The 27,405-nt window shown below is 43.7% G+C and overlaps 1 protein-coding gene across 2 annotated transcripts in view; it reads left to right on the top strand.

The window, feature by feature from the left end:
* LOC112237570 (LIM domain kinase 1) overlaps positions 1 to 27,405 on the top strand; it is an 82,787-nt gene that overhangs the window by 19,077 nt on the left and 36,305 nt on the right. Inside the window, exons 1-2 of one of the 2 annotated variants that reach the window (XM_024406179.2) lie at positions 5,739 to 5,936; positions 24,620 to 24,758. In XM_024406179.2, the coding sequence (XP_024261947.1) occupies positions 5,839 to 5,936; positions 24,620 to 24,758 (237 nt within the window). In that variant the 5' untranslated portion in view covers positions 5,739 to 5,838. Of the gene's footprint in view, positions 1 to 5,738; positions 5,937 to 24,619; positions 24,759 to 27,405 lie in introns of those variants that run through there. The other variant, XM_042296158.1, reaches the window with a different exon arrangement.

The raw sequence follows: 27,405 nt of genomic DNA, 5'->3' as shown, positions 1-27,405 counted from the left end.
AATCTGCGGGAGCACCGGTTAGTCGGGCTAATTGAGGTAGAATGTATAGTTAGTGACTAGCAGTGTAAAAGAGGGGTTGGGGGGGGACACAATGCAAATAGTCCGGGTAGCCATTTGATTACCTCTTCAGGAGTCTTATTTCTTGAGGGTAAAAGCTGTTGAGAAGCCTTTTGGTCCTAGACTTGGCGCTCCGATACCGCTTGTCATGCGGTAGTAGAGAGAACAGTCTATGACTGGGGTCTTTTACAATTTTTAGGGCCTTCCTCTGACACAGCCTGGTATAGAGGTCCTGGATGGTAGGCAGCTTAGCCCCAGTGATGTACTGGGCCATACCCACTACCTTCTGTAGTGCCTTGCGATCGGAGGCCGAGCAGTTGCCGTACCAGGCAGTGATGCAACCGGTCAGGATGCTCTCGATGGTGCAGCTGTAGAACCTTTTGAGGATCTGATGACCCATGCCAAATCTTTTTAGTTTTCTGAGGGGGAATAGGCTTTGTCGTTCACTCTTCACGACTGTCTTGGTGTGTTTGGACAGTCCAGTTTGTTGGTGATGTGGACACCAAGGAACTTGAAGCTCTCAACCTGCTCCACTACAGCCACGTCAATGAGAATGGAGGCGTGCTCGGTCCTCCCTTTCCTGTAGTCCACAATCATCTCCTTAGTCTTGGTTACGTTGAGGGAGAGTTTGTTATTCTGGCACCACCCGGCCAGGTCTCTGACCTCCTCCCTATAGGCTGTCTCGTTGACGGTGATCAGGCCTACCACTGTTGTGTCGTCTGCAAACTTAATGATGGTGTTGGAGTCGTGCCTGGCCACGCAGTTGTGGGTGAACAGGGAGTACAGGGGGGGACTGAGCACGCACCACTGAGGGTTGAGGATAAGCGTGGCAGATGTGTTGCTACCTACCCTTACCAACTGGGGTCAACACGTCAGGAAGTCCAGGATCCAGTTGTAAAGGGAGGTGTTTAAGTCCTAGGTTCTTTATCTTAGTCATGAGCTTTGAGGGCACTATGGTGTTGAACACTGAGTTGTAGTCAACGATTAGCATTCTCACGTAGGTGTTCCTTTTGTCCAGGTTGGCAAGGGCAGTGTGGAGATGCAATCTCTATTGCACATCTGTGGATCTGTTTGGGGGTTATGTAAATTGGAGTGGGTCTAGGGTTTCTGAGATAATGGTGTTCATGTGAGCCATTATCAGCCTTTTAAAGCACTTCATGGCTACGGACGTGAGTGCTACAGGTCTGTAGACATTTCGGCAGGTTGCCTTAGTGTTCTTGGGCACAGGGACTATGGTGGTCTGCTTGAAACATGTTGGTATTACAGACTCAATCAGGGACATGTTGAAAATGTCAGTGAAGACACCTGCCAGTTGGTCAGCACATGCCCGGAGCACACGTTCTGGTAATCCATCTGGCCCCGCAGCCTTGTGAATGTTGACCTTTTTAAAGGTCTTACTCACGTCGGCTGAGGAGATTGTGTTCACACCATTGTCTGGAACAGCTGACGCTCTCATGCATGCCTCAGTGTTGCTTGCCTCGAAGCGAGCATAGAAGTGATTTAGCTCGTCTGGTAGGCTCTTGTCACTGGGTAGCTCTCGACTGTGTTTCCCTTTGTAGTCTGTAATAGTTTGCAAGCCCTGCCACATAGGACAAGCGCCGGTGTAGTACGATTCAATCTTAGCCCTGTATTGACACTTTGCCTGTTTGATGGTTCGTCAGAGGGCATGGCGGGATTTGGTGACCGAGTCACTGGTGCTTCCTGCTTTAATTTTTGCTTGTAAGCAGGAATCAAGAGGATAGAATTATGGTCAGATTTACCAAATGGAGGGCAAGGGAGAGCTTTGTACGCATCTCTGTGTGTGGAGTACAGGTGATATTTTTTCCCTCTGGTTGCGCATTTAACATGTTGATAGAGATTAGGGAAAAACTGATTTAAGTTTCCCTGCGTTAAAGTCTCCGGCCACTAGCAGCTTACTTGCTTTGCTGTTTCAAATGGAATGCCATTTGGGTCTTAGCATGTCAAAAAATATACACATCGAATAACACTTTGACGTGTCAAGTAAGCTTTTTGACCAATCAGGACCTGAAAATGACTGCACGTCACATAATAATTTAACCCATTCATACATTTTTTACGTAGTTATTACACATTGATAACACTATCACTCGTATCATCGATACGTATGCTATGTTGCTGGTAAAAAAAAATGCTAGCTAGCTCATGGATGCAAACAATGTTCTTCCCCAAAAACATAGCAAAACGACATCATCTGTTTCAGTAGCTATCGTTAACTAGCTAACTATATAGCTAGGTGTCATCATCTAAAATAACCCTAATTTATAAGACCGTTCTTATTTGATTGATGGTGATCGGACCCATCTATGTGAAGCTAGCCACAATAGTGGACTTCAAAATAAAAGTATGTCTTTGACAGTGATGCAAATGACAAATAGTAGAATTACTATAATTCTACTATACAAATAATATAATTATGCCATAATTGAATAGATCTTGCTAAATGAGGTTGGAATGTTGTTATATAAAGACAATAATTTGTTTAACAATCTGTTGAAATCACACTGGATCTATTATAATTTACATTATAATGCATACTTATTTCACTATACAGCCTTACCTATGGATTGTGGATCAATGACATGGGGTATCAGTCTACTCAGTGACACCCAGAGAACATTAGCATTGTAGCTATTACTGCGGGACTCTGAAACAACTGTGAATTGAGCCACATTTATTGTCAACCTATATGTATTGAACACTATTCCAGAGGAAAAACAATACTGTGTGGATGTTTTGGAGTCTGATAACTCTGAGGAGGACGTTGGGAAAAAATATATTGGGTATTGATTAGACTGGGTATTGATTAGCCCATTTCATTGATCCCCCAATCCTTAGGTAAAGCTGTACAGTGTAATATGAATGTCAATACACACAATAGGCTGCCTAGGGAGGGGATTTCACACAGTCACAGTCCCGCGATAAGAGCTACAACACTAATATTTGCATAAACTCTTCATAGTTGTGTTCTGTGGGTGTCACCGAGTAGACTGATACCCCATTTCATTGCTTCACATTCCAACCTTGTTTAACATTATCTAGTCTAAATATGGCATGATTCCACCGATTGGTAATCTTCGGCATCTCATTCAAAGAGATACTTTTATTATTCACAACACATAACCCGGTCGGGTCGAGCCTCACTAGCCAGATGAAGCTAGCTGTCTACTTATAACGTTAGCTTTGTGCAACAGGGTTAAGTAGCTGGTTAGCTATTTATTTTCATGAACTGAAGTTCAATTTCAATAGGCGAGGCAACGATTACCAGCTGCCTATAATTGGGAACCATACAAAACACCAACATAGAAATATTGAGCTAGAACACCCCCTAGTCACGCCCTGACCTACTACACCATAGAGAACCAAGGGCTCTCTATTGGCAGGGTGTGACAATATAGCCTTGCTATTGTAATTTTACTGCTGCTCTTTAATTATTATTATTATTATTATTTTACATTTTTGGGGGGGTATTTTTCTTAAAATTGCATTGTTGTTTAAGGGCTTTTAAGTAAACATTTCACTGTAAGGTCTACACATTTGATTTGAAAAGTGATGCATTCACTGTATGTAGCCATATACAGTATTTACATTTTGTATTTATTTATTTAACCAGGTAGACAAGTTGAGAACAAGTTCTCATTTACAACTGCTACCTGGCCAAGATAAAGCAAAGCAGTGTGACACAAACAACACAGAGTTACACATAGGGTAAAGAAAACGCACAGTCAATAACGCAATAGAAAAATCTATGTACAGTGTGCGCAAATGCAGTAAGATTAGGGAGGTAAGGCAATACATAGGCCATAGTGGCGAAATAATTACAATATTTACAATTACAACAATTTATAACAGCTAGACTCACCTTAAAAGACTGACATCTCTGTGAAAGAGACACACTGTAAAAGGGGAAAATAAAAGCTTTACTCATTCAAGCTGAAATGCTTGAAAGCTAACATCACATAGCCTTACTAGCGTAGCATTAGATTACGGTAGCTTTATTGTCTTGAAATCAACTTTGCCCTTTGCTTGCAGCTTCTCAAGGCCATGAAGTGATTAAGGAGAGGGAAAGGAGGGGGAGAGAGAGAGGAGAGAAGGTTAGAGAGTGTCTTTGAGAGAGGGGGAGAGAGAGAGAACACTAAGTTTTCCTCTGTAAGAGAATCGAACCGTGCACTGCGTGATGCTGTTGGACTATAATTCTGTTAAAGAGCCACAGTGAGTCAACACTTCTGCCTGAAGCCTGCAGTCTGACAAGTGCCTAGTGATGGGGGGTACAGTATGCCAGCAGGGGGTTTAGAGACAAGTGTTCTGTCTAGAACGAGGATTAAGGCTGTTTGCTGCATGGCCTTAGATGTCAGTGTGTTATTTCCCATATAACTGATGTAGTATAATTAAGCAATGAGGCCCGAGGGAGTGTGGTATATGGTTCTTAAGCACGACGCAATACAGAGTGCCTCGACAGCCCTTAGCCGTGGTATATTGGCCGTATATCACAAACCCCCGAGGTGCGTTAGTACTATTATAAACTGTTTACCAACGTAATTACAGCTGTAAAAATAAGTGTTTTGTCATACATGTTGTATACGATCTGATATGCCACGACTGTCAGCCAATCAGCATTAAGATTTCGAACCACCCAGTTTATAATGGGACTCATGTGACGTGATCTGTTTTAAATCATAACTGATGGAGAGCACAGCAGATTAAATTCTTAACTACATAATGATGTATTATATAGTATTGTATACTGCAACTGTAATGTATGGCTCTGTGGCAACTATTTACGTCACTCAATAACTTAATTTGAAATTTGTTAGGCTCTATTGTCTCTCCCTCCTGACCATGCCACTGATGTGAAACTTTTGTGTTTTAAAAGTAGGGACTTTTTGCAGGGGGGGATCAGTAAGGAACTGAGAAGTGTGACACCTAACCTTGAAACCTGAAGGGAGCAGTGCTAGAACAGTATGCACATCCTGATAGGACTGTTCTGTGTCCTGCCTATAACACTATCTCTCGGTGCTGCGGTAGCTACAAGGTTGCCCACAGAAGCTCTTAACAAAGAGACACCATTTCCTTTGTAAAGATCACCTGAGTTGTTAGGATTCCTATTAGGACATAGACTCCTCTTCAAGGATCATCTTAATTGGCTAAAGGGAATGTTATCTCCCTCTAAACCCTCACCTGATTCGCTGAGGGGCTTCTGTCTCTCTTTCCTCCATCCAAAATGGAATACCGGAGTCGCAGGAAAAGGTTGGTAAAACTGAAAAGGGAGTGTGTTAGAAGGGTTTTAATCGATTGGATAATGACATTTCTGCCTGCCTATGGCATCTTTGAGGAATAGGAGATGGAAATGAGTAGAATGAGTTAGGGGGATGGGGGACCCTTTATTGAGTAGTATTGGCTATCCCACTTTGGTTGAATATGAGGAGCTGGTTGTAGCTAACTGACTGAGAAGCCAGTTGTATTTGACTGAGGGGCCAGCCGTCTGGCAGACAGAGGGATGAAGGGAGGTCAGACAGGAGGGGGGGGGGATGATGGGAAAGGCTATGATGTCACAGGGTCACCACCACTCCCAACGGAAGCTGGGGGAGAGAGGGCAGGGACAGGAAACACGTGACTAAAAAAGAAAAGAGGCCCCAGAATGCAGCTTCAGCAAGAGAGAAATGTATTCATGGTTGTGACAGTGCTGCTGTGGGGTGGTGTGGTTTGTAGTGACAGGTTTCCTCTTTACGCTATAGCCTATCGTGTCAATACGCTGCTGTTAAGATGAGCCTGTTTCCTGACTGTCATAGCAAGGCTTTGTCTCTGAAGGGAGACATGTCACGAAGGGACCAGCGATACAGGAATCGCATTAAGGGCAAGAAGTAAGTCCTTTTGTTGGATGGATGTACATAAAGGCTAGGATGGGAAGTTATATGGTGCAGATTTGTGTGGTCTGTAGTGGACTCATTGGGGTACTTGGTTCCTCTTGGTTGTAGTTTATGAACAATGTTTCTGAATTTCTACATTTTTTAATTGAAACAACTCGCAGTTTAGTCATGAATACCTTTCACTCGACTAGAGTTGGATGCATTTGCTTACTGATGGAGAAGTGATAGCAGATAGCATGTTGTTAGCATTGCAGACCTGACAGAAGGCTGGTTTGGGTGGGTCTGTGAAATGTGTTAGGCCCGTTACAAGTTTCACTTCCTTATTTTTAAACCCTGTTTCCATCTCCGCTTTTCTCACTTTCGTGACCAGAAATATTACAGATGGCTTATTCCAGTAGTGCTTGTTAGGCTATGTATTTATGAACTTAGACCATGTCTCTACTGTGCGTCCCTTTTATGTGACAGTATGTGTTTACAATCTCTGTTTGTTTGTCTACCACTCAACCAGTGTGCAGAAGTGTACATTGTTGAGTCTAGTACACATGTTGACTGTATTCAGGCTCTCACAGTACTGACTCTCCCTCACTCTGCCTGTGTCTCTCTAACTCCCCATATCTGACTTTGATCTTAACTCCCTGTCCACCCTAAGCATGATTTCCCAGCCTCTCAGCTGTTTGCAGTGTGTCAGGCCCAGAGAGTACACCACAGTATGAATAAACTGGATTAGGGATGTAGAGAAGCTTTCCTGTGTTCACTGATTCCAGCTTGTGTGTGTGTGTGTGTGCGTGCGTGTGCTGCCTTGTGTGAGTAGTCAGATACTGTACGCATGTTATCCAGCGACAGCCAGACCATCTTAGGGGAAATTGTTCATCATTTATAAATAGTGGGTCCTATAATCACAAGACTGTGAATGGGTGTGTTGTCTTCCATGGATTTTGGAGAATACTATGGTGTACTGTAGCTTATGAGTTATTCTTCATGCTTTCACACATTTTCACACATGTTGTGTAAACACTCTTTAGCCTTGTCACTTTCTCATCATATGATGCAAATAATTAATAATACCAGCCAGATTTCTGTATTTTGAAAGTTATATATCTTGAAAACTTGATTGCTGACATGCAAAACATTTTGGGACTATATCAACAATGGACTAATGAAACAAATACCAAAAGATTGTTTTTTTTGGTGGAGTTCTCCTTTTATGTGTTACTGAGGTAGGCTAAGTTAGTTGTGGTAGGAGTGTTCATAAGGATGATCATTTGCAAGCTGTGTGCAGGAGCTTCCTCATTTGAATCACATCATACACTCTAATCCAACAGGTGCATTCCTTTTGAAGTAGACATGAATACTCAGATTAGGAGCTGAAACCTGATCAATTTTATTTCACCTTCATTTAACCAGGTAGGCCAGTTGAGAACTAGTTCTCATTTACAACTGCGACCTGGCCAAGATAAAGCAAAGCAGTGTGACAAAAACAACAGAGTTACACATAGGGTAAAGAAAATGTACAGTCAATAACACAATAGAAAAATCTATGTACAGTGTGTGCAAATGTAGTAAGGTTAGGGAGGTAAGGCAATAAATAGGACCTAGAGGTGAAATAATTACAATTTAACATTGACACTGGAGTGATAGATGTGCAGATGATGATGTGCAAGTAGAGATACTGGGGTGCAAAAGAGAGAAAAAAAATATATGGGGGATGAGGTAGTTGGGTGGGCTATTTACAGATGAGTTATGTACAGGTGCAATGATCAGTAAGCTGCTCTGATAGCTGATGCTTAAAGTTAGTGAGGGAGATACAAGTCTCCAGATTCAGTGATTTTTGCAATTCATTCCAGTCATTGGCTGCAGAGAACTGGAAGGAAAGGAGGCCAAAGGAGGTGTTGGCTTTGGGGATGACCAGTGAAATATACCTGCTGGAGCGCATGCTATGGGTGGATGTTGCTATGGTGAGCTGAGATAAGGTGGGGCTTTACCGAGCAAAGACTTATAGTTGACCTGGAGCCAGTGGGTTTGGCGACGAATATGTAGCGAGGGCCAGCCAACGAGAGCATGCAGGTCGCAGTGGTGGGTAGTATATGGGGCTTTGGTGACAAAACAAATGGCACTGTGATAGACAATATCCAATTTGCTGAGTAGAGTGTTGGAGGCTTTTGTAAATGACATCGCCGAAGTCAAGGATCGGTAGGATAGTCAGTTTTACGAGGGTGTGTTTGGCAGCATGAGCGAAGGAGACTTTGTTGCGAAATAGGAAGCCGATTCTAGATTTAATTTGGGATTGGAGATGCTTAATGTGAGTCTGGAAGGAGAGTTTACAGTCTAACCAGACACCTAGGTATTTGTAGTTGTCCACAAATTAAGTCAGAACCGTCCAGAGTAGTGATGCTAGTCGGGTGGGCGGGTGCAGGCAGTAATCGGTTGAAGAGCATGCTTTTAGTTTAGAGAAGTAGTTGGTGAACCAGGTGAGGCAGTCATTTGAGAAACCAAGGCTATTGAGTCTGCCGATAAGAATGCGTTGATTGACAGAGTCTAAAGTCTTGGCCAGGCCGATGAAGATGACTGCACAGTACTGTCTTTTATCGATGGCGGTTATGATATAGGACCTTGAGTGTGGCTGAGGTGCACCCATGACCAGCTCGGAAACCAGATTGCATAGTGGAGAAGGTACAGTGGGATTCGAAATAGTCGCTGATCTGTTTGTTAACTTGGCGTTCGAAGACTTTAGTAAGGCAGGGCAGGATGGATATAGGTCTGTAACAGATTGGGTCCAGAGTGTCACCCCCTTTGAAGAGAGGGATTACCGTGGCAGCTTTACAATCTTTAGGGATCTCAGATGATACGAAAGAGAGGTTGAACAGGCTAGAAATAGGGGTTGCAACAATTTTGGCAGATAATTTTAAAGAGGATCCAGATTGTCTAGCCCAGCTGATTTGTCGGGGTCCAGATTTTGCAGCTCTTTCAGAACATCAGCTATCTGGATTTAGGTGAAGGAGAAGCAGTGGGGGGCTTGGGAAATACGCTGCGGGGGGTGCAGAGCTGTTGGCCGGTGTATCGGTAGCCAGGTGGAAAGCATGGCCAGCCGTAGAAAAATTCTTTTGAAATTCTCGATTATCGTAGATTTATCGGTGGTGACTGTGTTTCCTAGCCTCAGTGCAGTGGGCAGCCGGGAGGAGGTGCTCTTATTCTCCATGGACTTTATCGTGTCCCAAAACTTTTTGGAATTAGTGCTACAGGGTGCAAATTTCTGTTTGAAAAAGCTAGCCTTTGCTTTCCTAAATGACTGTGTATATTGGTTCCTGACTTCCCTGAAAAGTTGCATATCGTGGGGGCTATTTGATGCTAATGCAGTACGCCACAGGATGTTTTGTGCTGGTCAAGGGCAGTCAAGTCTGGAGTGAACCAAAGGCTATATCTGTTCTTAGTTCTACATTTTTTTGAATGGGGCATTCTTATTTAAGATGGTGAGGAAAGCACTTTTAAAGAACAACCAGGCATCCTCTACTGACGGGATGAGATCAATATCCTTCCAGGATACCCGGGCCAGGTTGATTAGAAAGACCTGCTCTCTGAAGTGTTTTAGGGAGCATTTGACAGTGATGAGGGGTGTCGTTTGACCGCAGACCCCAATGAGGCAGTGATCGCTGAGATCCTAGTTGAAGACAGCAGAGGTGTATTTAGAGGGTAAGTTGGTCAGGATGAGATCTATGAGGGTGCCCATGTTTACGGATTTAGGGTTGTACCTGGTAGGTTACTTGATAATTTGTGTGAGATTGAGGGCATCTAGCTTAGATTGTAGGATGGCCGGGGTGTTAAGCGTATCCCAGTTTGTCACCTAACAGTACGAACTCTGAAGATAGATGGGGGGCAATCAATTCACATATGGTATTCAGGGCTCAGCTGGGGGCTGAGGGGGGTCTATAACAAGCGGCAAAAGTGAGAGACTTATTTCTGGAAAGGTTGATTTTTAAAAGTAGAAGCTCGAACTGTTTGGGCACAGACCTGGATAGTATGACAACTCTGGAGAGATATCGAGTAAAGGAGAAAGGGGAATGACTCTTACAGGGGTGACACTGGGTGCTTCTCTTTTCTGCTCCCTCCTTCCCTTCTTTCGTTTCTTCCTCTTCATCCTCCATCACTCTATCAACATTTTCTTTCCTCTCCTCTCCTCTCAAATTTGTCGTCCATCATTCCATCACTCTTTCTCTCCTCCTCTGCCGTTACTCTATTTGTCCTTGAGGAGCTTGTAGGGGTCAGAGACACCGTCTGTTTCCTTTCTCTGGCTTTGCTCACCTAAATATAGAGCAAATTTCAAATGAATTCTTTGGTTAGCTTTTGGCTTATCTCCTAGCCCAGGCCTAGCTTGCCAGTTTTTATCTAGTTGGACAATGGCTAGGTTTGACAGTTGCAGTTGGGTGTTCTTAGGGCTCTGGTTATGGCTATGGCTCAGAGCTAGCTCGCCCGAAAGCTCCTTATAAAATGATCGACTTCAGGAACTCATCTGGTTTGTGGATTTAAAGATTATAGAGAAAATGTGGTGCCAGGTTTATTTCTCCCCCCCATTTTTAGACGGAGGTCAGTGGACTGACACACTGTCTCTGTTCTGTCTCCAGAACCAAGGACACACAGTTAAGTATTTTTTGCAAACCGACTGCAACGTTCCATTGTTAATCTGAGACGATGACATTTGCAAAGGAAAGGGGACATGTACATGTAGGTTCAAATTCAAAAGATTTATACCTTTGACCTCAATAAAAGCCTTTAATCAGACTTTCAGAAATTATATTTCACCTCCCATATCTCAATGTATATAGAATGTATTCACTATTTCACCTCTATACTTTTTCATTCACTCTACCAGTTATATCAGTCCAACAGTGTCCAAAATCCAGGACTCAACATGTTTGTATGCTGAACTGAATAGATAAATAGATTTTATTTGACAATTTAAAAACACAACTCTAGCTGCACAAGTGGATACACTGTATTTGAAATCTTTGAGGATAACACAAAAAGTTGTACAACTTCTTCTATGCATTGTGGTCCTCTGAACAGTGCCTATTCACTGATGCTAGGACAGAACCACAGCCAATGTTGTTGGGCCCCTGATAGCCTCCATCACTCATGTCTTGTTTTTCCCGTGGTCATGGAACATTGGAGAATGAACGGCCATTCTCTTTTTCCAGTCCAGTCTGCCCCAGACAGACAGAATGTGCATAGATAGCCGTGCTGAAAGCCAGACAGAGACCGGGCTTAGCGAGCACAAAGGAATCTGCCTCCATCTACACTATTCACCCCCCAGCCTACAGCCACCACACGGCTCAACAAAGCTCCGTTACCTGCCATGCCCCTGCTCAATAGACCAATAGACTGCCGGTGCTACAACAAAAACTGTTCACCATTGACAAAAGCGTTCAGCAGCCATCTTAGAACTGAGCCCAGCCAACCAGCTACTGTGTTAAAAATGCACAGACTAGCTTTCCCCTGCTCTTTTTGTTCTTGAGAGCTGCAGACAACAAAAACACAGGGATGGCTGAGTCCGGCACTGAGGGGGTTAATGCCGGCTCTTTACTGAGCTTGCAATTGCGAGGGGATGGGGTTCGACCTGCGTCTGATTGGCTGTGGGATTTCCTGGGAGGATTTGAAAACACCCAATGGGGAGGGGCCACCAAGATAATGAGGTCATGCTTTTTCTTGGGAGTGACATCAAGGGCTTGGGGATCTGGGGAGACAGCAACGAAGGAATGATAATAAAGGGGTGCAGAGAGGGGGGAGTTGGTTGGGATCGTGATAAATGTGTCATTTTGTGGGTTGCTCTCTCTCTTTCTGCACCAATAATGCACATCCTTACCTCACTACACATCCTTATACTACTTAGTAGTAGGGAAATCCTTACATCCATCCTAACCATCTCACTGTAGAATCTACTCTATTCCCAGCGCGCAAATATTGTTTAAATTATGTTATTATCAGAACTGGTTTTAATCTTGCTGTAATCTGCTGAATTCCCTTTTCCCTGGTTGGGGAAATGTAACATTTTATTTTTTTCCACTGAGGAAGATTTGTAGGAAAACTTTGCCTCCTGCCAGGAATTCCCCCTTCTATTCCTGTCTCGGTATTCCCTTCCAGTGGGATAGTCACTGGCTTGTTGACAAGATGCGAACAGGAGAGGGGTCTCCCTGGTCTCCCTGGTCTCCCTGGTCTCCCTGACGCTATCGTTTCCTCATCTTGTCTCTAACGTTCTCTCTTTCTCTCTCTGTATATCTTTCTCTATCTCTCTCGCTCTTTCTCTGTATATCTTTATCTCTCTCTCGCTCTTTCTCTGTATATCTTTATCTCTCTCTTGCTCTTTCTCTTGTTCTCTTTCTTCTCTCTATGCATTTCTCCTCTGGCCTCTTATCTCTCTCTCTGCCTTCATCTGCCCTCTCACTCTTTCTGTCTCATTCTTTCTCTTTCTCTCTCTCTCTCTCCCTCTCTTGCTCTGCCTTCACCTGCCCTCTCACTCTTTCTGTCTCATTCTTTCTCTCTCTTGCTCTGCCTTCATCTGCCCTCTCACTCTTTCTGTCTCGTTCTTTCTCTTTCTCTCTCTCTCTTGCTCTGCCTTCATCTGCCCTCTCACTCTTTCTGTCTCGTTCTTTCTCTTTCTCTCTCTCTCTCCCTCTCTTGCTCTGCCTTCACCTGCCCTCTCACTCTTTCTGTCTCATTCTTTCTCTTTCTCTCTCTCTCTCCCTCTCTCTCTCTGCCTTCATCTGCCCTCTCACTCTTTCTGTCTCGTTCTTTCTCTTTCTCTCTCTCTCTCTCCCTCTCTTGCTCTGCCTTCACCTGCCCTCTCACTCTTTCTGTCTCATTCTTTCTCTCTCCTCTCTCTTTTTCTTTCCCCCCTCTCATAAGACATATGTCATATTTCCTCATAGTCACATGGTTGGTGTGGGTTGCAGTCTTGCCAGCAATACCCGCTCACAAGAACAACAAGCACTGTATGTAATATAGACACAAATAACATTTTAGATACTAGTCCGGCCGACTGATTAAAAACAAATTGAGAGAGAGATTTGGAGGCTACATGTATGGCACATGATTTCTTGCATTTTTCGTGATGCTACATCGTAAAAAATATTTCAAACTTAAAATCTTTCAACACCTTGTTGGAGGTTCTCTCCTCTCGTCCTCTCCTCCCCTGCCCAGTACGGAGGGTCCTTCCTGTAGACATGACTCACTTCCTTCAGAGGTGTCTCTGCCCACGTCATACCATGACCTCTGTCTTCCAGACAGAGAGAGCGGATGGCCATACTGACATTTTGAAGAGTCCCACCAGAAAGTCTGAGTATTAAACAGACAATGCCTTTTGGATTCAATAGTTTGCACGGTTGACTAGTGATGTATTTTTTCATCTTTATGAATACCTTTTTGTATTGAAATGTCATCTCCAGCAATACTCCATTCAACTCAGTCATGTGAGGGGTTATCAGTGAAGTCGACACATTCGATGTGATCTGACTGCTGCGGTAAAAGTAATACAAGAAACAGGAAACACAGCTTAACGTATGGCTGTTGTTTAGTTAGAGACTATGGTACTGGTTTTAGAGGGTGACCAATACATCACAGTACACAGCTGAGATGGCAGGTTGGAGTTAGTGGTTCTGTGTGGGAAACCTTCCAGCTAGATGTGTCTGTCCCCTGCAGAACTGGGGAAACCACAGACATCTGTGTGTCTACTCATTCTGAAACTTTGGTGGGTGGGCTTGTGTTACTATCTTTGTGGGGACATTTCCGGTACCCACAAGGATAGTAACACAAGCCCACCCACCAAAGTTTCAGAATGACCTACTGTCGTGACAGGTCAAATTGGCATCATTTTATTATTGTAAACAAAACCAATTATTAAATTCATTGATCTTTTGCTTTGATACCCATTTAAAAAAAATCTACTTTGCACATTCTTCCACTGCAAATCTACCATTCCAGTGTTTTACTTGCAAATTGTATTTACTTTGCCACCATGGCCTTTTTTTGCCTTTACCTCCCTCACCTCATTTGCTCACATCGTATATAGACTTGTTTCTACTGTATTATTGACTCTATTTGTTTTACTCCATGTGTAACTCTGTGTCGTTGTATCTGTCAAACTGCTTTGCTTTATCTTGGCCAGGTCGCAATTGTAAATGAGAACTTGTTCTCAACTTGCCTACCTGGTTAAATAAAGGTGAAATAAATAAATACAATTTTAAAATTTAAAAAACACTGGCAGCAATTGATCTTGGTCAGATATCTGGGTCAAGTGGTTTACATGGTAAATAGACAGGGCTGGCTCCAGGCATAATCAAATCAAATTGTATTAGTCACATGCGCTGAATACAACAGGTGTAGACCTTACAGTGAAATGCTTACTTACCGGCCCCTAGCCAACAATGCAGTAAAATATATATATATATATGAGTAAGAATAAGACATAAAAGTAACAAGTAATTAAAAGGCAGCAGTAAAATAACAATAGCGAGACTATACACAGGATGGTACCTGTACAGAGTCAAAGTGTGGGGGCACCGGTTAGTTGACATAATATGTACATGGAGGTAGAGTTATTAAAGTGACTATGAATAGATGATAACAACAGAGAGTAGCAGCTGTGTAAAAGGGGGGGGGGGACAATGCAAATAGTCTGGGAAGCCATTTGATTAGATATTCAGGAGTCTTATGGCTTGGGGTAGAAGCTGTTTAGAAGCCTCTTGGACCTACACTTGGCGCTCCAGGACCACTTGCCATGTGGTAGCAGAGAGAACAGTCTATGACTAGGATGGCTGGAGTCTTCAACGATTTTCAGGGCCTTCCTCTGACACCGCCTGGTGTAGAGGTCCTGGATGGCAGGAAACTTGGCCCCAGTGATGTCCTGGGCCGCACGCACTACCCTCTAGTGCCTAGCGGTCGGCGATCAAGCAGTTGCCATACCAGGCAGGGATGCAACCAGTCGGGATGCTCTCGATGGTGCAGCTGTAGAAGTTTTTGAAAATCTGAGGACTCATGCCAAATCTTTTCAGTCTCCTGAGGGGGAATAGGTTTTGTCGTGGGAACGACTGTCTTGGTGTGCTTTGACCATGTTAGTTTGTTGGTGATGTGGGCACCAAGGACCTGCTCCACTACAGCCCCGTCGATGAGAATGTCCTCTTTCCTGTAGTCCACAATCATCTCCTTTGTCTTGATCACGTTGAGGGAGAGGTTGTTGTCCTGGCACCACACGGCCAAGTCTCTGACCTCCTCCCTATAGGCTGTCTCGTCGTTGTCGGTGATCAGGCCTACCACTGTTGTATCATCGGCAAACTGATGGTGTTGGAGTCGTGCCTGGCCGTGCAGTCATGAGTGAACAGGGAGTACAGGATGGGGCTAAGCACGCACCCCTGAGGCGTGTGTTGAGGATCAGCATGGCGGATGTGTTGTTACCTACCTTTACCACCTGGGGGCGGCCCGTCAGGAAGTCCAGGATCCAGTTGCAGAGGGAGGTGTTTAGTCCCAGGGTCCCTCTTAGCGTAGTGACCAACCTGCCCTCTAAATACACCTCTGCTGTCTTCAACCAGGATCTCAGCATTCACTGCCTCATTGCCTGTGTCCGTCTGCGGTCAAACGACCACCCCTCATCACTGTCAGAAATGAGAGGTTGAGGGGAGTGGAAGAATTAAAAACAAATAAAATAAAACTATTGTAAAATAGACTGTCCATAAAATGTATATAGTATGTATAAGCTGGAAATACAGGCCTAAGTGTTGTTGTTCACTAGTTTTCTCCACTTGGGGCAGGGCCGGTAGGGTTGGAGGGTAATAAAGGAAATGTTTGTCATGTTCCATAAATTGCGGCCACGAATCCGCCATAGAAATAATAAGATGAAGCTCTGGTAATATGGATAGCCTAACTGTACTGCCTAACAGTGTGAAAAAAGTATGCATAAGAGCGTCTGGATAATAGCTGCACCAATCAAAGCAGTGGAGCGTAGGCAAAACCATTAATCTTGGGGTGACGAGGGGGGGGTTACAATTTTATAAATGACTATTTTATAAATGTTAAAATTGTATATCTTTTTTTTCATACAGACTAGAAAAACATTTTTGTGAAACTTGACAAATGATCCAATGGATTATAAGGATTTGCTGGTAAGAAAAAGTGGAGGTGCAAACTTGTGTTTTTGCTCCTATTTGAATTTGCTCCATGGCTCAGGCATCTATATATATACTCTGTCAAAAACGATGACTTATTGACTTACATCGTTGTGCAACATCATGGGTAAGAATGGGCATTGTCTTTCAGCTCTTGTGGATGTTTAAAACTGATACAAATTCTTGCCACCCCATGGCAAAATGTGTAGAATTGCAATGTTTTTATGAAATTGCTACATTTTCTCTCCACCATGGAAAAATGTGTAAAATTGCAGAAAATGTACTTTTAAAACTACATTTTTTTTCTCTCCGCTGTCAAGAGAGGGGCCACTAAAATATTTTGCAGAGAGGTGAAATATCTCACTTAGGGCCCCCAAAAAGCTAGAACCGGCCCTGTAAATAAGATACACAGCAGGCAGTTCAAAGATAATTACAGTATACAAACATCAAGCTAATTAAATAATCTCCGAATCTAATATCTCTAAATAAGAGCATCACTGTGATCATAGAGTCAATGCTAGGCAAAGAATTTGGCGAGCTATGTTGATTACACAGTGTGTCTTTTACATATCAATATTTTTTTATATATATACAGTATATCTAAAGTGAATGGATGATGTGAAAAGTGCCATTTCTTCTCACTTTCTCTATGAACCCAGTGTTTTGGTGGAACAGTTGTCTCTATGAATACAGTGTTTTGACCAGTCTTTCTGTCTCTGCCTGTCTCTATGTGAGTGGTGATTTAATATGACATGGGTTTCTCTGGGGCTGGGGGGTCAAGGAGAATGGAGTTGAGTGGAATTTTATTACAAGGCACTTTGGCTGATTCCATTTGGCAATAGAGGGGTTAGAGAGGGGTCTCCAGATTTTATGACTCCCTCCACCTCTCCTCCCCCTTCTTTGGATGTTTCTAGGCCCGTAGGTAGTTGCAGCTGGGTGTCTGACATCTCAGAACCTGGGATCTTTCCTAGTTGCTTGTCTGTTCGCTTGTGGAATAGTCATTTGTCATCCTTTTTGTTTATTTCTCTTTCCATCCTTCCACTCCTCCCCCAGCTCATCCCTCCTTTCACTGCCTCTCTCTCTCTCCCCTCCTCCTCCTCCTCCTCCTCCTCCTCCTCACCCTCTCTCTCTCCCCTCCGGACCTGATAACAGAGCCCTAGGAACTTGTCACCCAAAGCTCACCTCATCAAGTAAAAACCCATCTATCCAGGGAGGGGAGGCATTGCCTCCAGGGAGAGGAGGCATTGCGCCTCCTCTCCCTGTCCCGGCATATCCTTTCCTTCTCCTATCTCTTTCAGCAGAGCTAAACCTCTTTTTCTCTCATCTCTCATCTCCTGCTTTACTCCATCCTTATGTGTGCTCTTTTTTTCTTATCTCACATCTCCTGCTTTACTCCATCCTTATGTGTGCTCTTTTTTTCTTATCTCTTTTCTCTCTCGATGCTTTCAGCGAGCCCTGCATTTAGCTTACTCTGTGCTGCGTGGAAAAGGAAAAAGGCATGACCATTTCATATGAATAGATATGTCTGCCTTGTAGTTCATCAGTATCATATCCAGTACCCACTTTTCTCTGTAGCCATTCCTGTGGTTAACATCAGCATTTTATCTCATAGTATGTTGGTTTTGTGTATCTGATGTGCAGCCCTTAATCTCATTCTGGTCTTCACCACAGACCATTTTCTATTACTCATCTCACATTATCACATCTATATTTACCATTGTGTTTTCTCTGTGGTGGATGGTGGGCCACTGGTCCTGTTCAGGGATTCATGTTCAGCCTGTAGATATAAATCAAATCAAATCAAATTGTATTTGTCACATACACATGGTTAGCAGATGTTAATGCGAGTGTAGCGAAATGCTTGTGCTTCTAGTTCCGACAATGCAGTAATACTCCAACAAGTAATCTAACTAACAATTCCCCCCCAAAAACTACTGTCTTATACACAGTGTAAGGGGATAAAGAATATGTACATAAAGATATATGAATGAGTGATGGTACAGAGCAGCTTAGGCAAGATACAGTAGATGGTATCGAGTACAGTATATACATATGAGATGAGTATGTAAACAAAGTGGCATAGTTAAAGTGGCTAGTGATACATGTATTACATAAGGATGCAGTAGATATAGAGAACAGTATATACGTATACAAATGAGATGAATAATGTAGGGTATGTAAACATTATATTAGGTAGCATTGTTTAAAGTGGCTAGTGATATATTTTACATTTCCCATCAATTCCCATTATTAAAGTTGCTGGAGTTGAGTCAGTGTGTTGGCAGCAGCCACTCAATGTTAGTGGTGGCTGTTTAACAGTCTGATGGCCTTGAGATAGAAGCTGTTTTTCAGTCTCTCGGTCCCAGCTTTGATGCACCTGTACTGACCTCGCCTTCTGGATGATAGCGGGGTGAACAGGCAGTGGCTCGGGTGGTTGTTGTCCTTGATGATCTTTATGGCCTTCCTGTAACATCGGGTGGTGTAGGTGTCCTGGAGGGCAGGTAGTTTGCCCCCGGTGATGCGTTGTGCTCACTACCCTCTGGAGAGCCTTACGGTTGTGGGCGGAGCAGTTGCCGTACCAGGCGGTGATACAGCCCGCCAGGATGCTCTCGATTGTGCATCTGTAGAAGTTTGTGAGTGCTTTTGGTGACAAGCCGAATTTCTTCAGCCTCCTGAGGTTGAAGAGGCGCTGCTGCGCCTTCTTCACGATGCTGTCTGTGTGAGTGGACCAATTCAGTTTGTCTGTGATGTGTATGCCGAGGAACTTAACTTACTACCCTCTCCACTACTGTTCCATCGATGTGGATAGGGGGTGTTCCCTCTGCTGTTTCCTGAAGTCCACAATCATCTCCTTAGTTTTGTTGACGTTGAGTGTGAGGTTATTTTCCTGACACCACACTCCAAGGGCCCTCACCTCCTCCCTGTAGGCCGTCTCGTCGTTGTTGGTAATCAAGCCTACCACTGTTGTGTCGTCCGCAAACTTGATGATTGAGTTGGAGGCGTGCGTGGCCACGCAGTCGTGGGTGAACAGGGAGTGCAGGAGAGGGCTCAGAACGCACCCTTGTGGGGCCCCAGTGTTGAGGATCAGCGGGGTGGAGATGTTGTTGCCTACCCTCACCACCTGGGGGCGGCCCGTCAGGAAGTCCAGTACCCAGTTGCACAGGGCGGGGTCGAGACCCAGGGTCTCGAGCTTGATGACGAGCTTGGAGGATACTATGGTGTTGAATGCCGAGCTGTAGTCGATGAACAGCATTCTCACATAGGTATTCCTCTTGTCCAGATGGGTTAGGGCAGTGTGCAGTGTGGTTGAGATTGCATCGTCTGTGGACCTATTTGGGCGGTAAGCAAATTGGAGTGGGTCTAGGGTGTCAGGTAGGGTGGAGGTGATATGGTCCTTGACTAGTCTCACAAAGCACTTCATGATGACGGAAGTGAGTGCTACGGGGCGGTAGTCGTTTAGCTCAGTTACCGTAGCTTTCTTGGGAACAGGAACAATGGTGGCCCTCTTGAAGCATGTGGGAACAGCAGACTGGTATAGGGATTGATTGAATATGTCCGTGAACACACCGGCCAGCTGGTCTGCGCATGCTCTGAAGGCGCGGCTGGGGATGCCGTCTGGGCCTGCAGCCTTGCGAGGGTTAACACGTTTAAATGTTTTACTCACCTCGGCTGCAGTGAAGGAGAGTCCGCATGTTTTCGTTGCAGGCCGTGTCAGTGGCACTGTATTGTCCTCAAAGCGGGCAAAAACGTTATTTAGTCTGCCTGGGAGCAAGACATCCTGGTCCGTGACTGGGCTGGTTTTCTTCTTGTAGTCCGTGATTGACTGTAGACCCTGCCACATACCTCTTGCGTCTGAGCCGTTGAATTGAGATTCTACTTTGTCTCTGTACTGACGCTTAGCTTGTTTGATAGCCTTGCGGAGGGAATAGCTGCACTGTTTGTATTCGGTCATGTTACCAGTCACCTTGCCCTGATTAAAAGCAGTGGTTCGCGCTTTCAGTTTCATGGGAATGCTGCCATCAATCCACGGTTTCTGGTTAGGGAATGTTTTAATCGTTGCTATGGGAACGACATCTTCAACGCACGTTCTAATGACCTCGCACACCGAATCGGCGTATTCGTCAATGTTGTTATTTGACGCAATGCGAACTGCTGTGAGTAGCATACTATAGTGTTTGTGTTATGTTGTTACTCTTGTCAGTTATTATTTTGGGTCACCAGCTTTGTCCGGCAATATAGGCTACTGAACAGTACAAGTGCAACAGTTTTGTGTGTGTATAGAAAGTAGTAGTACTGAACTCAGGGCAAGCTCTTAGTCATCCAGCGGGGTATTTGGTACAATGGGTAAGAGTCTCCCTCTGAATCTTTCAAAATGTTAATCCTCTTATGTGCCCCCTGTAACGCAAACGCGCAGAGGCATGCATGGTACACACTAGAGGTCGACCGATTTATGATTTTTCAACGCCGATACCGATTATTGGAGGACCAAAAAAGCCTATACCGATTAATCGGCATATATATATATATATATATATATATATATATAATGAAACATGTTCAATTTGGTTTAAATAATGAAAAAAACAAAGTGTTGGAGAAGAAAGTAAAAGTGCAATATGTGCTATGTAAGAAAGCTAACGTTTCAGTTCCTTGCTCAGAACATGAGAACATATGAAAGCTGGTGGTTCCTTTTAACATGAGTCTTCAATATTCCCAGGTAAGAAGTTTTAGGTTGTAGTTATTATAGGAATTATAGGACTATTTCCCTCTATACCATTTGTATTTCATTAACCTTTGACTATTGGATGTTTTTATAGGCACTTTAGTATTGCCAGTGTAACAGTATAGCTCTCCTCGCTCCTCCCTGGGCTTGAACCAGCAACACAACGACAACAGCCACCATTGAAGCAGCGTTACCCATGCAGAGCAAGGGGAACAACTACTAGAAGGCTCAGAGCGAGTGACGTTTGATACGCTATTAGCGCGCGCTAACTAGCCAGCCATTTCACTTCGGTTACACCAGCCTCATCTCGGGAGTTGAACGCATGAAAGTGCTGTTTGAATGAATGTTTACGCGCCTGCTTCTGCCTACCACCGCTCAGTCAGATACTTAGATACTTGTATGCTTGTATGCTCAGTCAGATTATATGCAACGCAGGACACGCTAGATAATATCTAGTAATATCAACCATGTGTAGTTAACTAGTGATTATGATTGATTATTTTTTACAAGATAAGTTTAATGCTAGCTGGCTTACTGCATTCGCGTAAAGGCAGTCTCCTTGTGGAGTGCAACCAGAGAGAGGCAGGTGCGTTGGACTAGTTAACTGTAAGGTTGCAAGATTGTATCCCCCGAGCAGACAAGGTGAAAATCTGTCGTTCTGCCCCTGAACAAGGCAGTTAACCCACCATTCCTAGGCCGTCATTGAAAATAAGAATGTGTTCTTAACTGACTTGCCTAGTTAAATGAAGGTATAAAAAAAGTTTGTTTTTTAAATGGCAAATCGGCCCAAAAATACAGATTTCCGATTGTTATGAAAACGGCCATTCCGATTAATCAGTCGACCTCTAGTACACACACACATACACAGGCATGAATGTGCACACACACACATACACGCGCACAGGCACAAATCCACCAAAGGTCGCTCCAGACAGACCCTGTCAAAGGTTATCTCACAAACACATACACTTTCACTCGCATGTAATCCTACTACTGTTGCCTGCTACTGTGGGTAACATAAGACTATATTTGGAGAACTAACTGTTTAGTCATAGTCATATGGTCTTCTGTTACAGTACAGTTCAGCTCTACATGCCCTTCCCTGATAAGGTGACTTCAGCTTGGATTTAGCTCGAGAGCATTGAAGCCCTGTGTGGACTGATATGCCTGCTGTGTAAAGAGCAGGCCCAGGTATGACTTTGTCTCTGCAGAGGGGGATGTGTAGCTGGAAGACAAGACTGCTGACTAGGTAGAGTAGTGTGTCTGTGTCCTCTGACTACCCTTGACCCAGTTCTTCTGCCTCCTATCATCACACCACATGCTCAGCATATTGCATGCAGCACGATCAGAGTGTAGTAGTGGGAGCTCTGTAGTAGTGGGAGCTCTTAACACGGAGATGTTCACTATGTGAGCACATGCGCATATCAGAAAGAGGGAGGTTTAGTGTGTGTACGTGTGTGTGTGTGTGTGTGTGTGTGTGTGTGTGTGTGTGTGTGTCTCTGCATGGGCGCATGCGTGTGTGTCCTGGCTTGACTTCAAGAAGTCTGATAACTGCTGAAACCCATGAGAATTGACCTGTCCTCTCCTCCAGTGCCTGCTCAATCTGTTCCACTCACTAACCCCAATCAGCCTCTATCTATGTCCTCATCCTCATTTCCCTCTCCCTAGGCCTCCCTCCCAACAGTTCCCAGGCCCCTAAACTTAATCTGTTAATATTACACCCCATACCCTTACCCCACTGCCCCATTCCCTTTTCCCTCCTAGGCCTCGGGTCTGGATGTTCTGTAGCCCAGCAGAGAGGCATCAGATGGGAATTGATGACCAAAAGTCCCCCTGACTCCCCCAGGTCTGTTCCTATTGATCCCTGGCTGTCTGGCAGAGGAAGGACTAGAAGGGCTGATGGATGATGGTCCACTGGGATGGAGTGGAGACACTCAGTTAGTCATGGATGTCTCACACAGCCTTTTCAGACCATCACTTTGTCCTATACAGCATAGCCCCAGCCAGCAAACAGGTCATCCCAGTAGGCTATAGCTCAGCTCAACTTGGCTCAGCTCATTTCTATGAAAAGGTTAAGGCACAGAGCAGTCTCAAACTCCTGTCCTCATTTCAAGAGCTCAGCGAAGGAGAGCTGATGACATTTGTGTGTCTTATTTCAACATAGAGCCTGGCTGGAACAGAAATGGGGCAGCAAGTAGCCTAGTGGTTAGAGCGTTGGGCCAGTAACAGGAAGGTTGCTGGATAGAATCCCGAGCTGACAAGGTAAAAACCTGTCACTCTGCCCCTGAACAAGGCAGTTAACCCACTGTTCCCTGGTAGGCCGTCATTGTAAATAAACATTTGCTCTTAACTGACTTGCCTAGTTAAATAAAGGTAAACATATATATTTTTTAATTAAAGTGGTATTGTTGTGGTTTAGAATAGCCAACTAAACTACTTCCTCTGGAACTTGTTTTATCTTGATTCATGGTTGCAGAGAGGTGGAAAGCTGACTACCACCCTGAGCTAGATCAATGTTGTGTCATCTATCTGGTATGTTCAGTATTGTGCGTGTATGTGTGTGTGCATGTTTGTCAGTGGAGGCTGGTGGGAGGAGCTATATGAGGACGTGCTCATTGTAATGGCTGGAATGGAATCAATGGAATGGAGTCAACACATTGTTTCTGTGTTTTATGTGTTTGGAGCCCTTCCATTCATTCCATTCCAGCCATTACAATGAGTATGTCCTTCTATAGTTTCTAACATCAGCCTCCTCTGGTGTGTGTGTCTCTGGGATTATTGACTGTGTTGTCGTCTGTGATGTCATCTCCTCTCCCCTTCAGTCCTCAGCCTGTCTATCAGCAAATGATCTCTATCTGCCTGACATCACTACCCAATCATTCAGCTCTGTCCTCTCCTTGAAAGAGATATCTCACTATCAGCTCTCTTAATCCACTGTTACTGACAGCGATAAGTCCATTCCTTAAGATCTCCACATGCAGATAGCCCCTTATTACTTAATTATATCATAGACATAAGGCCTGAGGGGGTGTCGTCTATGGCCTATATACAATGACTAAGGGCCACCACCCAGTTTATAAACGTGGTTATATATCTGAGATGTTTTATTCTAAATCAAATGATATAGGAGCGCATAAAATCACTTTGCATTCGGGTGGATCAAAAGCCACTGGAGTAACAACCATGTTGTTATAGTTGGTTGTGTTTGGACAGCATTGACATGTGAAGGTGTCATTCATCATATCCTTGTTTATTTATTAGTCAGTGTTGGGGTTTGTCTGTGATCTCACTTTGGTCTAAGACCTAATGTATGTGGAAGTGTTCCTTTAGTCTTAGTGGTTAAGGATCTGAAAGTGATTCAACTTAAATGTCCTTATCTGTTGCATCAGTAAGACGCATCTCACTGGTTTAGCCCCATGATGGGCTAAAATTAGTGGGGAACTATATAAAAAAGTATATATATATTTTTAAATACAATTTATTTTTAATTTCTACTTCATCTTTTCAATAATTTTTCAGATTTTCTGATTCCATCATCAGTTTTTGTTAAAAATAGATTTTTCTTTGGTGGTTTCTGGGTCGAAAAATCTAGCTAGCTCAGCCAGCCATTGGTTAGGCCTTCAGAAGCTGTAAAGAAGGCCTCTGCCATTCAATTGTATTAGAGCAAAAAATGTGGAGTTACCCAACAGTGAGCAGTAGCCTATGTCAAAGACCTAGCCAGTTTTACGAAGTCAGCTGTGCTTAAAATTTCTCTTTCTCTTTCTTCTTCTTCTCTTCTCTTCTCTCTTCTTCTTCTTCTCCTTGTTCAGATGCTGTGAGTGCAGTGCCTCCCTGTCCCACTGGTACTATGAGAAGGAGGGCCGGCTCTTCTGCAAGAAGGATTACTGGGCCAAGTTCGGAGAGCTGTGCCATGGATGCAATGACCCCATCACCACCGGACTGATTATGGTAACATAGTCTACCGCCACAAAGAGCACAGTAACTAGATCCTCCTGACTAGAGTACTAGAGATCCCTCTCCTCTCTGTCTTCACCAGTCAATCTCTCCAATCAGCCACAGACTTGATACGACACTCCTGTTACAGTCTGTCGGATATGGTTTCCGCAACAACATCCACACAGAAACACTGGTCTCCACTTTACAGTACCTGTAATTAGACAGTATGCTTTACATATCCCTGTAAGCTTTACAGGGAGAGGCATTAACTGTTTCAGTAAAGAGAACAGTCTGAGAGGAGAGGTGTGAAAGGACATGTGGGTCAGTGGAGGATGTACATGAGATCTGCCCTTCTCTGATAAAGGGTGTTGGGTTGGTGTGGAATGGATTGAATAACTTCACTAGTCACCAGAGCAGGGGTTGGTAACAGGCGGGCTCGCAAGTGATTTTGCTTTTTGGCCCGCAAAGTCTTAAGAGTAAAAAAAGATCTCTCTCTATATATATATATATCACTTGTGAGCCCGCCTGTATATACAGCTCTGGAAAAAATCTAAAGACCACTGCAAACCTATCAGTTTTACTATTTATAGGTACAGTGGGGCAAAAAAGTATTTAGTCAGCCACCAATTGTGCAAGTTCTCCCACTTAAAAAGATGAGAGGCCTGTAATTTTCATCATAGGTACACTTCAACTATGACAGACAAAATGAGAAAAAAAATCCAGAAAATCACATTGTAGGATTTTTAATGAATTTATTTGCAAATTATGGTGCAAAATAAGTATTTGGTCAATAACAAAAGATTTTTGGTTCTCACAGACCTGTAACTTATTCTTTAAGAGGCTCCTCTGTCCTCCACTCGTTACCTGTATTAATTGCACCTGTTTGAACTTGTTATCAGTATAAAAGACACCTGTCCACAACCTCAAACAGCCACACTCCAAACTCCACTATGGCCAAGACCAAAGAGCTGTCAAAGGACACCAGAAACAAAATTGTAGATCTGCACCAGGCTGGGAAGACTGCATCTGCAATAGTTAAGCAGCTTGGTTTGAAGAAATCAACTGTGGGAGCAATTATTAGGAAATGGAAGACATACAAGACCACTGATAATCTCCCTCGATCTGGGGCTCCACGCAAGATCTCACCCCGTGGGGTCAAAATGATCACAAGAACAGTGAGCAAAAATCCCAGAACCACACGGGGGGACCTAGCGAATGACCTGCAGAGAGCTGGGACCAAAGTAACAAAGCCTACCATCAGTAACACACTACGCCGCCAGGGACTCAAATCCTGCAGTGCCAGACGTGTCCCCCTGCTTAAGCCAGTACATGTCCAGGCCCGTCTGAAGTTTGCTAGAGAGCATTTGGATGATCCAGAAGAAGACTGTCATATGGTCAGATGAAACCAAAATAAAACTTTTTGGTAAAAACTCAACTCGTTGTGTTTGGAGGACAAAGAATGCTGAGTTTCATCCAAATAACACCATACCTACTGTGAAGCATGGGGGTGGAAACATCATGCTTTGGGGCTGTTTTTCTGCAAAGGGACCAGGACGACTGATCCGTGTAAAGGAAAGAATGAATGGGGCCATGTATCATGAGAATATGAATGAAAACCTCCTTCCATCAGCAAGGGCATTGAAGAAACGTGGCTGGGTCTTTCAGCATGACAATGATCCCAAACACACCGCCCAGGCAATGAAGGAGTGGCTTCGTAAGAAGCATTTCAAGGTCCTGGAGTGGCCTAGCCAGTCTCCAGATCTCAACCCCATAGAAAATCTTTGGAGGGAGTTGAAAGTCCGTGTTGCCCAGCAACAGCCCCAAAACATCACTGCTCTAGAGGAGATCTGCATGGAGGAATGGGCCAAAATACCAGCAACAGTGTGTGAAAACCTTGTGAAGACTTCCAGAAAACGTTTGACCTCTGTCATTGCCAACAAAGGGTATATAACAAAGTATTGAGAAACTTTCGTTATTGACCAAATACTTATTTTGCACCATAATTTGCTAATTAATTAATTAAAAATCCTACAATGTGATTTTCTGGATTTTGTTTTCTCATTTTGTCTGTCATAGTTGAAATTTACCTATGATGAAAATTACAGGCCTCATCTTTTTAAGTGGGAGAACTTGCACAATTGGTGGCTGACTAAATACTTTTTTGCCCCACTGTATGTGTTTGGGTAAAATTAACTTTTTTCAATTCGGTTTTATTATTTAATTTGTTTTATTCTATAAACTACTGACAACATTTCTCCCAAATCCTACGTAAAAATATTGTCATTTAGAGCATTTATTTGCAGAAAATAACAACTGGTCAAAATAACAAAAAAGATGCAGTGCTGTCAGACTTCAAATAATGCTATGAAAATAAGTTCATATTCATTTTTAAACAACACAATACTAATGTTTTAACTTAGGAATAGTTCATAAATCAATATTTGGTGGAATAACCATGAATTTCAATCACAACTTTCATGTGTCTTGGCAGGCTCTCCACCAGTATTTCACATTGATGTTGGGTGACTTTATGCACGCTTGGCGCAAACATTCAAGCAGCTCAGCTTTGTTTGATGGCTTGTGACCATCCATCTTCTCAGAGATGTTCAATGGGGTTCAGATCTGGAGATTAGGCTGGCCATGACAGGGTCTTGATCTG

Source organism: Oncorhynchus tshawytscha, linkage group LG13, assembly GCF_018296145.1.
Source record: "Oncorhynchus tshawytscha isolate Ot180627B linkage group LG13, Otsh_v2.0, whole genome shotgun sequence".
Classification (NCBI taxonomy): Eukaryota; Metazoa; Chordata; class Actinopteri; order Salmoniformes; family Salmonidae; genus Oncorhynchus; species Oncorhynchus tshawytscha.
Note: the sequence above shows the minus strand (reverse complement) of the source record. Positions and strands in the feature narration are given on the sequence as shown.